The 14,370-nt window shown below is 32.7% G+C and overlaps 1 protein-coding gene across 1 annotated transcript in view; it reads left to right on the top strand.

The window, feature by feature from the left end:
* The first annotated feature begins 855 nt into the window (after positions 1-855).
* Positions 856-14,370, top strand: part of LOC137932347 (uncharacterized) — a 32,859-nt gene continuing 19,344 nt past the window's right edge. The window contains exons 1-10 of the mRNA XM_068775950.1: positions 856-966; positions 2,076-2,261; positions 2,721-2,849; positions 3,208-3,337; positions 4,774-4,982; positions 8,219-8,351; positions 9,141-9,274; positions 11,262-11,406; positions 12,046-12,203; positions 13,703-13,747. Of these exons, the coding sequence (XP_068632051.1) occupies positions 856-966; positions 2,076-2,261; positions 2,721-2,849; positions 3,208-3,337; positions 4,774-4,982; positions 8,219-8,351; positions 9,141-9,274; positions 11,262-11,406; positions 12,046-12,203; positions 13,703-13,747 (1,380 nt within the window). The remainder of the gene's footprint in view (positions 967-2,075; positions 2,262-2,720; positions 2,850-3,207; positions 3,338-4,773; positions 4,983-8,218; positions 8,352-9,140; positions 9,275-11,261; positions 11,407-12,045; positions 12,204-13,702; positions 13,748-14,370) is intronic.

Raw genomic sequence — 14,370 nt, 5'->3', positions numbered from 1 at the left:
AATGAAGTACATTCACATTTACATTCACTCCTTTAAGGCTTTTACTCGTTTAACCTGTGCATCGATATATTTATATATATATATATATATGTATATATATATATATATATATATATATATATATATATTTATATATATATATATGTATATATATATATATATATATATATATATTTATATATATATATATATATTTAAATATATAACTCTGCCTTTGCCGATCCTAAACCTAGATGAGAAATCTAAAAGATCCTAAACCTAGGTTCCGCTAGAGAAGGTCTACCCAATTATCAAACAACAACAACGCTGAGTGATAGACGGCAGTCATTTGACTTATCTATGATTGAGTGTCAGCTACTTTGGAGTACTATATGCCCTTAACAAAGTTTGCCGTGGGAGGACGTTTCTGAGGAATCCATTTGCAAATACCATCATGGTATACTCCCTCTCCTTTACGTCGTGTCCTTTACTACTGAGAATTGTGACCCTTTTTTTAAAGTGGCGATTCTGAACCAGTCTTCGGAGGTGTGTATATCTTCAGATATTATGGTATCAGGCTTGGTTTGGACCTAATCCAACCAACACAGAATGCTATGGCATCGTTTTCATTGGCCATCCTCTTTAATGGTGACTAAAAAATTTTTTCAAAATTTTCTTCTGTCCCGGCTTTATATATAAATAAATAAATATAAACCATTATATTAATAAAATTAAAAACGTAATATAAAACCTCAAAAGTTTTATGAAAATTTTAATATAAAAACGATAAAAGATTTTGTCAAACTACGTCTTTCACTGACATTGAATAAGTGAAATAAATTATTCCGTTATAAGTGTTTTAAAAATAGCGTAAAAATGAAGAAAGTAGATACAATGAAAAGTGTTTTGGACATGGAAGTCGGAACAAATGACTGTCCGTTCAGAGAATTCAGAGACAATGAACTTTCCGTGGAATATTGGGGAATGGTATGAGACTATATATATTTCAAACCAACTAAAGTACATAAAAATTTCCTTCTTCATTTATACCTAGATTTCAAATTACCATAAACTATGTTTTGTGAACTACAATGGTGCATATATAATATAATACCACAAGATATATTTCACCATTTCTTGGTTTTAAATCTAAAATTAAAAGTATGTTATTAAATAAATCTTATTATAGCATTCAGTTTTTACATGATCGAAATATATGGAACTTGGTATGTTAACACATTTACAGTATTAATATAAAAATATATAAAATTTCCATGTCACAATGTTAGTTACCGTACTCCTCCGAAACAACTTGACTGATTTTTACCAAATTTTATATGCGTATTCAGTAGGTCTGAGAATCGGCTACTATCTATTTTCCATACCCCTAAGTGATAAGGGTTGTTCACCCTTAAATTTTTTTTTAAATTTTTTGACGAAATTTTTTTTTATAATATAATTTTTTTTTATATATTAATAAATTTTTATATAATAAAAATTTATAATATAAAAAAATACATACAACCCTAAATTTTCACCCATCTACGATCAACTCTTTTTTTTTTGCAAAACAACGTTTACGGGTTCAGCTAGTAAAAATGTATATATCAAAATATGTTAAATTCATTTAAAAAGATTAACCTTTGAAGAAAAGGACTAATATTTAGCCACTTCCGCACATGCAGTGGTAGTCGTGCAATAAAATGCACCGCCCGCCAGCCAGCTGATAAATGCGTATGCGGCAAACAATGCGAGAGTCTCTGTCTCTGTGTTTGGCACTAATTGGTGTAACATGGCTCCTGAAGGTGCCCCGTGGAGGGGTAAAGCGCGTGTTGAGTGGTTTGGCGGTGACGGTTGTGTGATTCGCACGACTCAAAGCGCGTGTGAATGTCTATTTGAATGAAGATATTTAAATTTGTATGTGATCATTCAGATCACTGAGATGGAAGAAATGAGGAGATTCGCACAAGAACAAAAGTCATAGTTATGAAGCTTTAAGAATTGCTCGTCGTGGCAGTCGGGGCACGTTGCCGGTTCAACTGATGGCGTGTAATGAGCTGGTATATATCGGTGTTATAATATTTTTCTGTTTAAAGGGACCAGCAACTTTTAAATCTACACTACGGCTTGGTAAAGGAGCCGTGAAAGCCCAGGGTGACCACGCCTGGGTGGACGATCAGATGCAACCGTTGCCAAGGTCCGCAAGGAAACGACTTTATGCCTGGGTTAGAGCCGAGGACCTTGCGCAAAGTCTTTGGGAAGCTGAAGTTACAGTCTTTGAGGTCAGAAACCTTTTGTAATATATTTCAGTTGTTTATATTCTCTTTTGCGGCTCTTTCAATTAAAATTATTAACGAAACAGATACACCGCGCCATAGCTATGAGAGATGCTTCATTCTATCAATCCGCCGTTAACGCTTCAGGCGGTTTTCATGCTGTTTTCCTCAGCCCCCTCCTAGCTGACTTTTCCTAAGGCGCGGTACAGCGGTTTTGGTAGCACTATATTAAATTTATCACTTCTATTACGTTGTACTGAAATATAGCGTGTAACTAAACTAAAAAAATAATGCACATTTTTTCATTAAATAATTATTTATTATTTTTATTTTGCTACTTCATTTGATTTCTTTTATGCCTTTATAGTATACAATGAAATGTAAATAAATAAATAGTACTTCTACTGATTAATAAGTTCCAAATTTGTTAGAAATAATTTCTAATGAAGAAAAAATAACTTGCAGGACAATAATGGCGGTAAAATGTCGTTGAACGATATTCAATTCGCCCACTACCAAGTCTTGCAAATGTCGTCCTTTTGTAGACGTGTGCTGTCAATGTGCTACATATTGGAGAGGGTAGAAGATTTTTCGGTATGTTCAAATGATAACTATGTTTTTACATTGCGATTTGTTAATATACAATATGCATTTTTTTATTTCGCTAACTAATATGTATATTGGTGGCTTCTTTCAATATTAAACAACATTGTGTTTAGATACACTGCTCACCCTTATCTATTTTAAATTGTACACTATTATTTAGGCAGTGGAAAGTATAAATAAAAATACATATAATAGATAAAATAATATACTCTTGGGTGTGTGTATTTACATATTAATGTGTGTGTATAATTTATTGTTTAAAAATTATTTTTTTCAATTTTCTCGCGTAACTGAAAGTATTTTCCATTATAAGGCTTTATCTTCTGATTAAAAGAAACACTTACAGGTGGAACATCAATGGGAGAATTTTGTATTCGCATTGCCACCTGAAGGATGGTGTCCACGCTGCCATATTTACTCGCCAGGTTTGAAATACGGTGGCGGTGCCCAACATCGTCCTACTCTTTCTAGAAACGGTATATGAACATTTGGTGTTTTTTTTTAATTATTGCTTTTTATTGTTACAACTTAGTTGCCGATCTCGCGCCGGCGCGAGATACCTACCAACCAATTAGTATGAATCAGTACGGCGTCGGCATCTCGCGAAGTAACATTCGTTGGAAAACTATTGCTTTTTGTTCATCTCTTATGTATATATATTTTAATTGTGCCTGCAATATGAGTACGAGAAAGGGCCCACTTGTCAAAAAACGCGAAACCCGGCACTGATTGAGAGAATTCCTTTCGCAGTGCCGGTCTCGCGCCGGTGCGTGATATTTTTGACTTCTCGTTTTTTATTTACCTTATATATGCAAATGGTACTCAATAACTTTAAATCATTTTTAAACAAATAAACTGATTGACTCCCATTTTCAAGGCACTGGAGAACTGAAGCTATTAATTCTTAGCTTTATTTTACATGTTTATAACCTTACCGGAAATTATAATTTTGTCACAAAACATTAATTATTCATTAAAATAATTGAGTAAATCTTTTTTGGAAACAATTTTGACCAATATTATAAATAATTTTGTCTCAAATTCAACATATAAGTAAATGATTTTGACCTGACAGGTTTAAGTTGTGACGTTATATAAATATTTTTTTATTTTAAAATCTCTATTCTAGCGTAAATCATTCAGTCGTTTTTTCTTATAGAACGAAATTTACCTTTAACGTCTTTTTTATCTTCACCTTTGCCATCAAACATAGCAATAAACATCGGAACATTCCCAAGTATATGATGATGATTGTAAATAGATGCAAAGCTTTACAAGGTTGAATGTAAAGTTACTTTCTTAGCAAAAGATTTATTACACTAAATGACCACTATGAAAATTTTACATTAATTTTGTTACTATAACTTCTGGTAATACGTACTATTACGTTATTTATTTCCTTTATTTTTAGATGGGGTGTACTATATACATGGTTCATATGCTTTATAATGTTTTTAATTGAATTCGAATACAGAATTCTGCCACCGGACATCCTTTTTTAAAGTTGTACAGTATGGAATGTAGGATAAAAGTATCCGCTCCAAGCAAAATTGTCAATATATATACATTCAAATGGCGGTAAAAGGTGTTTTTCGTCTTCATCATTTAAGGCATAAGGTGTTCATTGTTGGAGATTTTCAATACCTCCCGTTGGAAGTAACCTCTTTTACCTTAGAATAAAAATGTTATATTAATAATAATAATTTAGAATATCTCACTCTATAGTACAAACACACACGCACACACACGCGCGCGCACACGCACACGCGCACACACACACACACACACATATATATATAGTTGATCGCAAAATGAGCTATACATTAACCCTTTGAAACCTTTAACATCTATAACCAATCGCCACGTATATAAAATGATTAATAAAATATCTGTTTTAATCTTTTCTGAACAGGCTGCTATCTCGTGCGTCTGTTTTACATTGGTATGTGGCGTTGTGTGTGGGTGAGTGATCAAGTGCCAGTCGACGCTGCCGATTCGCCGCTGCTGCCTTTTGCGCCGTTCTTCAATCAGAACACCGCGAAGCCTATTGCCGCAAAACAGCCTATTCCGAATGTGCCCGCAACTCCTTCTGTGCACCTTTGGCCGCTACTCATTTGCAAGGTGAGTTTTATGAATTTTTAGATGCACTTGCGGATTTATGTCTATTAGTATACCTTGATAAATTACAAAACAATGTATTAGAGGGATCGGAAAGTAATGTCGCTTTCTTAAGTTAAATTCACACGACTACATTTTTAACAAGTATTTATTTCTAATCAACAGTATATTCACCTTCGTTATCAACAACCTTTTGCCATTTAGTATACAACGTCTTCCAAGTACGTAATTAGCTACCAAATGACAATCAAATATCGACTGCGCAGAAACGACATTACTTTCCGGTCGCCCTAATGTAAATGTGACTTTAGAATTTTCATTTTGCCATTATGACTACACAATTATGAAATATATATATATAAATCTATGTCCCAATAATATTCCAAGTTTAAATGGGAACAATGTCAGGTATATATTTGTAAAAAAATTTATTAACACTTTTTGGTGCACAAAATAGAAGATGTATTGGGTTTATGTTGACTCTCAGAAATACTATCCCACTTACACATACATGTTCACGAGTGTACATAAACACGCGCGCGCACACATGCGTACATTTTCAAATAAACACATATATAGTATATCGAACTAATACTGATTGAAGTCAGTTAGATGTTTTTATTTATTATTGTATTATATAAGTAATATGTATTAAACCTTATTTATTATAAGTTTATATATTATGTACATACTAGCTGATCCCGCTTATGTTGTTTTGCAAAAAAAAATTGATATTTTAATTTACAAATAAAAAATAAGGGTTGATCGTAGAGGGGTGAAAATTTATGGTTGTGTGTATTCTTGTATGCTGTATCAATTTTTTTTTTTAAATGTGAACATCCTTTATCACTTAGGGGTATAGAAAATAGATAGTAGCCGATTCTCAGATCTACTGAATACGCATATTAAATTTGGTAAAAATCAGTCAAGCCGTTTCAGAGGAGTTCAAGTTCGAACACCGTGACACGAGAATTTTATATATTAGATGTATGTATGTTTAATTATAAATGTCTTTGTATGTTTATGTTCGTTTGTTTGTAAATATGTATTTTTTGTACACGTAAACTACCCATTATTAGTACTTTTACCTTTTCCATACTATGGTTGTCTGTAAGAGATTGCCTTGTATGATAAGACCGCCCATTGTACTTTTTTGTATATTATTGTAATACTTATTAAATGTATCTTAAAGTGTACAATAAAGAATATTAAATTAATTAAAAAAAATAGTATGTGTGTAGTAATTTCTGTTACCTAAACTACAAGAGAAATTGAAGCCTTGTAGTGGAAAACATTTGGACATGTGCCGCAAAATTCCGAAAATTTGGCGACACTAACCAATCCGACGCTCTATTTATTTTGTACCGGCTATCTGAAGGTTATCTTCTCTCCCAATAGTGTAGTAACAACAATAGAGAATAAAAAGATATCAATACAACGTTAAAACTACAAGCAAATATAATCAAATTATACAAGAAAACGAAAACAAAGCGATAAAATATTAGATGTGTTAGAATATGTATTTGAATTGTATAATATTTTTCATGAATATATTGTTTTGGGTAATGGAAGTCTTGTCGTGAGAAACATTCAATATAAATAAATTAATTCAAGTGTATGTATTTCAGAACGTTTATAAACGAGTCCATATATAACGTAATATACTATGCATAGAAATAGGTGAAATAGCTTCAACGCTAGTACAATGTAACCTTTGCAGACAATTGATATAGTGTGGTGGAGTTTAACAGGTTCGGTAGGCAATGTTAGAGACATGACAAAAATTAAAACGATTGGATGAAAGATAGACACAGTTTATTTTAAAAGTCTTCCGCCTACAACTTCAGATACACCACCGCCGTAATAAATTATTTGTCATGCGAATGAAATATTTTTTACATAAAACTTTCACCACTCATTTGTAAATATTAAACATTGATTCAAAATAATATAAGGTAGTCTTTAATTCAATATTCCATCAAGTAATAAAGATTTAATACAAATTCACAAACAATAACACATACGTCACTTGACGCCGTTCGCCATTTTTATATTTCATAATTTTTCGACGTGAGACGCGGTTTTGACAACCGCCTACAAATCATACGTCGCGCGTCCTTACACTTTGCGCATGCGTAGACCGATGGATTGACAGATAAGCGAAAGCATTTTGACTACTGTGATTATTTCGCTATACACACACAAACATGTTTACAGAGGATGGGCAGCAAAGTCGTCTTCGAACCCTAATATCACGCTGATCGCCAACACGCATTCCAAGCGTAGCGATAATGGTATTATCCCCTTTTAGATATCTTTGGGGGAGGCCTATACCTTGTAGTGAGTCTATGTGCCGAAATAGTTATATAGGTACATTTAGATAAATATGTATTTTTCTACTTCTTCTTTTCAGTCGATGGCAATTTCATTCAGTGACTTCCCGCGACGTAAACTATGTCTTCGATCCACCTAGAAAGGGCCCTATACTCGTCGCATCTACCGTCGCGTGGTGGCTACTCGAAAACATTTTAATTTTCACTACTTTACTTATTTTAAATGTCAGATGAATTTACTAGAACAAACTTTTGAATTTTTAATATTTGTTTACCAATGACTCTTAATGTATTTGTTACTAACTATACTTTATAAACAGCGATAGCCTTATTTACGAATATCGGAAAAAGGAAATTAGCACACCTAAAGATAAAAAGTATGATATAATTACAGTCTCTAACATTTCTCGAAAAATACTCTAGTGTCACAGTATAACATTTTCGTAAGGCTAATATTATTATAACCAGGAAATAAATACATTTAAAAAACTTTTAAATTAAACGGTTTTTTGATACCCATATTGTGGTGGTTGTGGAAAAATGTTCCTAGTCCGCCATATTGGAACGGCGTCCATTTTGAATTTTAAATTTTGACATAGTCATCGTGTTTTACTAGTCATCGTGTTTACATATTTTTTCTTAACCCCCTCAATATGGATGTCAAATGAAAGGGCTAAGAAAAAATATGTAATCCGCCATTTTGTATCGGCGGCCATCTTAGATTTATAATGTTATTGATTTTATTATATTGTATTGTCATCTAAATTAAATGTGTGTACCAAATTTCAGATCAATCTGACAACGGGAAGGTGCCTTAATTTCAATTTCTAATTTTGACCCAAATAAATAAACAAATAAATTCCGTACGGGTCGAACTAAATAAAACCGTTTAATTATTTATAAAAGGCGCTATTGAAGCTGTCCGCGCCGGGTATGGACTCCGATGATGAAACTGAAGATTCCGAAGATGAGCCAATGAATGAGTTCGACGTGCTGCACGCTCTTACGGGCGCCATGAATTTGACCTATTACTTCAGAGGTATTGGCATGAGAAACTTTTCATATTATGGTTATCATTTCTATTAGATTTACTCTTTAAATCATACCTATTAAATTGAAAGTAAATTTAGAGGCAAGTGCTGTGAATTTTAACTTTCATATCATAATAGCATTTTCATTACCTTTATATATAATTCGGTGTATTATTTATGTGTGTTAAATATTTACATAAACAATATATCCATATATCTCCTCTTTTATGGCCTACTTTATTGCGGAACTCTAGTTTCTGTAGTATTTGGGACAGGGTACTGTATTTACCAATAATTTAAAACATTGTCATTATTTTATTTTAGTTCTCCTCTCTCATCCTTCACAATTTCTCTTGTTACGTCATCATATTTTGGTGTCTTCCTTTCATTCATAATTCTTACACACGTCGCCTCTCTTTCTTCGCCACATGACATCGTTTAATTTGCAATTTAAAATGCTTTATTCCTTTTTTGTTTATAAACTCCTTGATTACTATACTTCAATAATCAAGGAATTTCCGGCGGCATTCTTTATCTGCCATTATGGAGGCGGGGTTGCCACTTTCCATCCGTTTCTTCACCTCCACTTCTCATATCTTATTTTTGAGAATACAGTAGAGGATATTATTGTATGAACCACGGTCTGGTCTACCGTTGGATCACAGATGTACAAGGGACTCTCCGTGATTAAACCTTTGTAGATACTTAGCTATATATTACCTTTAGACAACCATATTCTTTATTGTAAGTATGAAAGGTGAAATAAAACATTTTAACGATTTTTCATTAATGTTCAGATCCAGATCAATTATGGAAATTACTCGCGTCTGAAGTTCCTCAGTTTACATGGGACGATGACGACGAAACCGTTGCAAGTACAGTCAAGCCAAAAGCGAAAAAACCAGCTACTAAAGAAACAGCAGTTTTCAAGGTTTTGATCAAATCATTATCTTATTAGCTGTATAGTCAGTATTTAGAAAGATGGTAAAAGAGCATTTCCTTGCCACTTAAATGTATATATAGATATGTATGTGCGTGTATATACGTGTTTGATATATATATATATATATGTGATGTGTGTGTATATTGTAATGTATGTATTTGTATGTACACCTTAAACTACCCCCTCCTTCATGTTTCTTATTTCCATCCAAAGGTTGTCTTGTAGAGATCGCTTCGAGCAGTAAGACCGCATATTGTACCACAATATAAATTGTTTCTTTTTTTTTGGTTATTATTTATGGCAAACAATAAAGAGTAAATAAATAAGATTAATATACATATGCCTTCTCTAAAGATTTTCAATAAGACATGGGACGCGAAAGACTTGTAATATTTACAAACTTTTTTTAAAATTTTTCTCCTCCCTTAGAAGAAGATGAAATGGTTTATTATGTATTGTACAGAAACTAAACAATATGTAATAAGATGTTAATAATTTCTTTTTATGTTTATTAATTTATTTGCTTTGGTATTTATAAAAGCAATAAATCAAAATCAACATCCGTTCGTCGCGTACTCAGTATGAAGGCGTGTCAGAAGTATATATAACATATAATGTAATAAACATAGTTTCGGCCACGTGAAAATGAACATGTAGATTTAAAAATATATTCCCTAGTGTACGTATTAATTTATTATCATCATCTTTATTATTATCATCGTCATAATTTAAGCCGTAGAAGCGAGAAAATAAAAATTATTGTGTGAATAAATTAGTAAGAAATTATTGTACCTGTCCACCCATGACGAGAGTAGGAAAGATACGAGAGGCTGTTTTTGGGGTCAATAAAGAAAGAATACTATAGTTTCCCAATAAGGCCGGTCTTGCTTCCAACGATGGTCCACCTTATAGCTTCGTCTACGTCTCTTTAATATTTAATCACAATTTTTTTTATTTTAAAATAATTGGTATTTTAATCAAGTTACCATCATAAAATTTTGAGTCACGATTTGTACTTATTTTCTCTTCTTTTGTTCTCAATTTACTTTACTTTGTAAGTTCAAATAAAATGATCCGACATAATATTCTGACCACAGAACAGACAACGTTTATTTTATGATGATTAGTTTTGTTAGATTTGGAATATAAATTAGTACTTGCTTTAGCAGTATATATACTAAAATTGGAACTATACAGAGAGGAATTTGACACCCAAAGAAATTTAAAAATTGACACCCAAAATTGATTCGTTTTTTACGTTTTGTGTGGAAGATACAGTCCCTCCGAAGATACCGAAGATGACTACCAGGGGTGTCATAGCAGCTAGAAATCTCACGTAACCCTGTCCTTCTTCCAAACGTCAGGGCATCTTGTGTCCATCCAGAAGATTTTCCCTACTTAAAAATATTTATAGTGGCCATGTTAACTATTCGGAACTGTTGTCCGGGGTAAACTCTCGAATTCCTGCAGCAAGAACGCGTTCTACATCTCTCTTCTTTTTATAAACGGCTAAGACAAATATCGGTGAACGTGCACCCTTATACAGGATGTGTGACCGCCACAATTCATATATTAATGATATTAATATATTCTCGTGCTCTCTCGTATCTTTTAAAAGACAATTTCCTTCGAAATTATTGAATACACACAATTTAATTTAAACCTCATTGGAACGTGACGGCATGCTGTGACTCGTAATTATTGCGGTGTGATCTGCAGAATGCGCTGGATCTTTGATCTGTTTAGTAATGTTTTTCTTTGTTTTGTCATTGTTTGACTTTAAATCGTTAAATATTCTTAGTGAGATAGTTATAAGATAACAATTGTAACTAATTCTATGTTTCTAAGTTTCTAAGTTAGTAATCTCTTACTGCCTTTTGTTACTGTTTATCTCCAATAAAGTAAAGTAAAGATCCCAAAATAAAATGAAAAAAAAATAGGATTAAAATTTTACTGTCTCTTTTCATCTATACAGCGTCGATCAATGACGACAATTTTTATAGAAGACACGAAAACTCTACCGCCCTACGCTCTACCCGGAATAACGCCAGCGTTTGAAATGTCTCTTATAATAACAATGGTTAGAGATTTGCCGTTAAAGAAACCTTTGCCAGAACCAGGTAATCATCATAGTTGTTTCAAGTTATCAAGTTTACTTAAATCTGGGTATAATAAATAGGCTGTTGGGGCCGAAAGGTTCTCGAGTGGCGACCACGAGCCAGTACACGCAGCATGGGAAGGCTTTCTAGGTAGACTGTTGACAAAGTCAAGGATCTTTGCAGGAGGTCTGTGTATCGCAGAAAGCGTTTGTCGACTTACATAATGGTGATGAAGATGAAAGAGAACAAAAGAATATATCACTAAAAAAAAACAGCGTTTGAACCCACAACTTAGGGCATAAGATTAAATACCATAATTCGAATAGTTTATTATTGGCAGTAGTTGTTATTTTTCTTAGTATTTAAATATTATTTAAATTTAATAATAAATATAATAATTTAGATAGAACATTAGGTAGACCTGTGATATTGTCGATGTCACCTGAAATCATTGAAGGCGGGAAGCGCAAGACTGATTTTGAAGGAGGCTTTTGTTTTACAGTGGCAAGGCATGTGCCTCTCCCAAAGTTCTGGAATGATAGTAATGGCGATGAATCTTTCGGAAATGATAGTAATGGCGATGAACTGTAAAACTTTTCTTTTGTTTCTTTTAAAGCATCTTGAATTTGGACTGTACTCATATTTGTGATGATTTTGCAGAAGTTGCACTCTGGAAACACTATAGATGGATTGATTGGGCTCGAAGTCATGGTTTGTACGAAGCCTATGATTGTCCTCGAACTAGGTTTTTGAAAGTGAATGGCCTATTGAAACTTTCTCATGCGCCGCATCTGTTAGAGGTCCAAAGTACTGATTCGGTAAGCTTGCGTCTCATACTTCTATGTTTTTGAATTTACATCTATTTTAACCCATCTTAGGGTTTAGGGTAAGTGTTATGGGTTATCCTAATCCCATGTATCTACGATTGACTAAGTTAGGAAATAAGTATTCGTGTAATTTGGCGTTTATGACCTAAAATTTAGACTGGAACAGCTGCAAAAGAAAGGTTTACTTGTGTGAAAAATAATCAAAACTATTTATTGCATTAACATGTGTTAATCATATTTGTTAATTTTTTTATTTAAAAAATTATGTTAATCAGTTTGAATCATTGATAATATTTTATTTCATAATAAAACGGGAAAAACTTAATTTGTTAGAAAAAATACAATCAAGTTGAGCTATCCTATAATAATATTTTACAACTTAATATACACACTCAACGATTCCTGCCGAGAAGAGCCTATAAAAAATTGTGACAGGTTTTTCATATGATCACTTAAAATCACTTAACTTGGATATAATCAAAGAAAGAAAAGGACCAATGTTTAGTAAGAAAAGGGGACAGAGAGATTTTGTATAAGTAAGAAAAGGAGACAACACAGAGACTCTGTGTTTGGCATTAATCGGTGTAAAATAACTTCTGAAGATGCCCCGTGGAAGGGTGAAACACGCGTTAAGTAATTTGGCGGTGGCGGTTGTGTGATTCGCATTGTTTGCCGCATACGCATTTATCAGCGGGCAGGCGGGCGGTGCATTTTATTGCATGACTACCACTGCATGTGCGGAAGTGGCTAAATATTGGTCCTTTTCTTACTTACGATGGACTTCCGCGAGGTAGCGCCTAATTCCAATAAATATTGGATATAATCGTTATAACCTGTATTCGCCCACTGTAAGATCCAAGCCTCCATTAAAGATATCTATGGGAAAATATAATCGCCACGCTTGGCAGGCTGGTTGGCGATTGTAGTGTGGTATTACAGTGTACAGAAGAGATTGCTGCCTATCTTCTGGAAACGTGTTCGTGAGCAGTGGTAATCCTATATAACTATACAAGGTGTGAATAATAGATTGTCAAGTCTATGTTCTCTACTGCTAGGTTACCACTGCCCGTACTGTTGGAGTACAGTCAGCACGCATTTATGTTTAATTAGATTAAAAACTAAAATTTTAATTATCTGTGCCATCAGTATATAGGTTAGCATCTAATATAATCTGTGAAAATATATTTAACAAAATTAAGGCTTTGGTAATTGAGCTACTGTCTGTGCATGTTAGACACTTTACAGTGGAGCCTTTCATAAGACAGTATCGCCTTCATTATTCAGTTGTTTAGGTTTATAGCCACCCTTTCTTATTGATTAAATAGATACAGTATTATGCATATTAAGATTATGCCTTGTTAATTCATTATAAAGCATAATTTATACATGATTTCTAGGTACTACAGCGAAATATGTAAAAATTAGTTGTGTCTATGTATTGTGTTTGTTACGACAGTGTTAAATATTTCTTTGTATACGTTTCGTTGCAGATTACGTTTGGATTTAGAGAAGAGCACGCAAAAACGAATCCTGTGGTAATAATGAAAGATATATTTTAATAAAATCTATCATATTCTAAGTTTTAATACGATTTAATGATTTTAATTTTGTATATCAGTTGCTTGGCTTTGCGAGTAAATTAAATGAAGATAAAAATAAATGTACTAATACCACTAAATTTAAAAAATACTTGTAAAAATATTTCACAAAACTTCTTTTGATTTTTATTACGTACATGTTTAAAACTATTATAATACTTAATCATATAATATTAAACTAGAGGAAGATATTGTAGGAAAGGTACAGTACTTTTATTTTTCAGTTTCCCATTTGTGGATAAATATATAAATATATAATATAATTGCGATTTTTTTGCAATATATGTCAATTATGTATATTATACTTAGTTATGAACGATCAAACGCGCGAAGTTCATAGTGAACTGTCAAATGCACATGATTTTGAAATTCATAATATACTGTACTGATTTAGTTAAATTTTTGTGCTAGTTAAATGTTTTAACTCGTCAGAATCTTCTATAAAATATAATGAAACGTATGAGAAGCTGAATAAAAACTGTTAATAATTCTCAATCTATGGCGTGATTAAAGTTTATGTATTTGTAAATAAAAAAAGTAATCATTTTGATTTATATAGA

The sequence above is a fragment of the Battus philenor genome, unplaced genomic scaffold (genome assembly GCF_028537555.1).
Source record: "Battus philenor isolate CCGP_79_NKW_IND1 unplaced genomic scaffold, ilBatPhil1.0.hap1 SCAF_9, whole genome shotgun sequence".
NCBI classification, from domain to species: Eukaryota; Metazoa; Arthropoda; class Insecta; order Lepidoptera; family Papilionidae; genus Battus; species Battus philenor.
This window is presented reverse-complemented; position numbering and strand designations above follow the sequence as displayed.